The following is a 2,224-nucleotide window of genomic DNA, read 5'->3' on the forward strand; positions in this document are numbered from 1 at the left end:
GGAATTTTAAAGTTAAAAGAAAGCATTATTATTATAGCAAAGTATGAAAAGTTCAACATTTACCGCATTTTCTGGGCATTTTTCACAAATGAAAGAGGATCCATCGTTACGAGAAACCATCCTGTATCCCGGCTGACATACACATGAACTACCTGAAAAAAAACCCAAACAAATGGACTTTTAGCCTATATAAAACTTCTTTTTTTTTTTCCCACAGAATACTAAGAAGAACTGATATTGTTCTCAAGAGATCAATATAGATTATTGGACAGACAGATAAACACGTGAGATGTGCATGGAAATTATCTGGCTTTTTAAAACATGTTCATGTTAGTTTGTGCAAATATGTTTTAGGAAAATTTTACTAGGAGGACTGATTCACCAGGGTGGAACAGGAAACCAGAGCTTGTGTTTTTGTGGTGTTTTGTTTTGGTAGTTTTTTTTTTACTAAACTGTATCAGTTGGTCTAATAACAGATATAATCTCTCCCTCTAAATCTTGCCCCAATGCCATTCTTAGCCCATTCTCTCCACAACATCAGCGTTGTATGTTTGTATACAGCTTCTACCCTTGGAATAGGAAGTCAATCCTAACCAAAACATGTTTATATGCAAAGGTTTTTCAAAATATAACTTCTGTTGGTAAAGTTATTTTAAAATTGTGCATAGGAACCAAGCTATATTATGAATGGTTTTCTGTGAATAACAGAACGTGCCCAATGTTTAGTATGAAATTGAAGTAAATGCTACCTGCATGGCACATCATAGCACTTCCTTGCTAGGGCTCAACAACTTTTTTCTCTGAAACTTTTTCAGTCTCGCTATCATGGATGTCTCATATTTTTAGCACATCCCACAATCCAAAACTGATTCTATATACAAAACCCCTGATGTTTATTGTTATTTAAGGTTATTGAACTATGCATGTAAAAATTGCATAAAATTCTGTGAAAAGTTTTATAACCTGAAAGTACATCCTCATGAGATCAGTTTTACAGAAACAGTATTCTTCAAAATGACCATTCAGTCAAACCTAATTATAAAGAAGAAAAAGCCCAATCAGTGGGCTTTTTCAGTGAAAATTGATCAGTGAAGATTCTGGAGCTGTGTCATTCAGTGTGATGATACCTAAATTTTTAGGCATGTTGCTTGGAAGCAGGTTCCATAACGATGAGCTAGCCATGGAGTGCATGGGCATACGTGAGCAATCTCAAGTGGAATTCAGACAAGATCAGAACAGCAGACTGAGTGGCAGCTACCTACACTGCTCCTGTCAGATGCTGCAGGAAAAAAAAGTCCTTGACCTCCTCGTGGAATTCACCTCTCCTTGAAGACCTTGAGTTAAGAGGAAGATTCAAGCCTAAAAGTGAGTTATGGATTTGGACACCCACATTATCAGGGGGTCTGAAAACTCTAACAGTGCATTTAGTCTGCAAGTAAACTACTCAGTTACTCTTGTGAGATACCATGACAGTGGTAGAAGAAGCGACCAGCTTCTACACAACAGCCATCCAGATCCCTGCACACAACTGAGGTAGAGATGCCGTTGGGTCTTAGTCTTGAACTTGATTCTGTACACACAACACCAAACTACCATTTCTCTTGGACTGGGAGTTTATAAAAGATGGGCACTATCATCTTATCTCATAAAGAAAGTGAACCACCATCTGTATCTTTCATTTAGTACTGCCAAGGTGCATTGTGCATGCTCCAAACCCCGCGTGGGACCTAGAGCAGTATGGGCACACCCTGAAAATCTCAGATACTTAGTATCCTAGACACGTGAGTTTTGACAGGGAGTTCCAAGTTAAATTCTGGGGCCTATGGGATTTTACTGATGAAAACGTCACGTTTCGCTGGGCTGTATCTCAGACACAGGTACCCAAGTTGTGCTGTGGCCACTCTCGGATTTGCGGGATCCTGGCCCTTTTCGCTGCCTTTTCAGGCTTGCCCCTGAGGACTGCTGTTTTACCGCCAAAACCTGAGCCCAGAGCCCGCATCGCTCGCTGCTGGGATGCAGATTTCAGCGCGGAGCAGCCTGAGCTGGTCAAGCTCCATCGGCCCCGCACGGCACGTCACGTTTCGCTGGGCTGTATCTCAGACACAGGTACCCAAGTTGTGCTGTGGCCACTCTCGGATTTGCGGGATCCTGGCCCTTTTCGCTGCCTTTTCAGGCTTGCCCCTGAGGACTGCTGTTTTACCGCCAAAACCTGAGCCCAGAGCCC

At 41.7% G+C, this 2,224-nt stretch overlaps 1 protein-coding gene across 1 annotated transcript in view; it reads right to left on the bottom strand.

Moving 5' to 3' along the window:
* TMEM67 (transmembrane protein 67) overlaps window positions 1–144 on the bottom strand; it is a 30,714-nt gene extending 30,570 nt beyond the window's left edge. The window contains exon 1 of the mRNA XM_010137544.1: window positions 64–144. Coding sequence (XP_010135846.1) covers window positions 64–120 — 57 coding nt within the window. The 5' untranslated portion in view covers window positions 121–144. The remainder of the gene's footprint in view (window positions 1–63) is intronic.
* Window positions 145–2,224: the final 2,080 nt, after the last annotated feature.

The sequence above is a fragment of the Buceros rhinoceros genome, unplaced genomic scaffold (assembly GCF_000710305.1).
Source record: "Buceros rhinoceros silvestris isolate BGI_N320 unplaced genomic scaffold, ASM71030v1 scaffold10276, whole genome shotgun sequence".
Lineage (NCBI taxonomy): Eukaryota > Metazoa > Chordata > Aves > Bucerotiformes > Bucerotidae > Buceros > Buceros rhinoceros.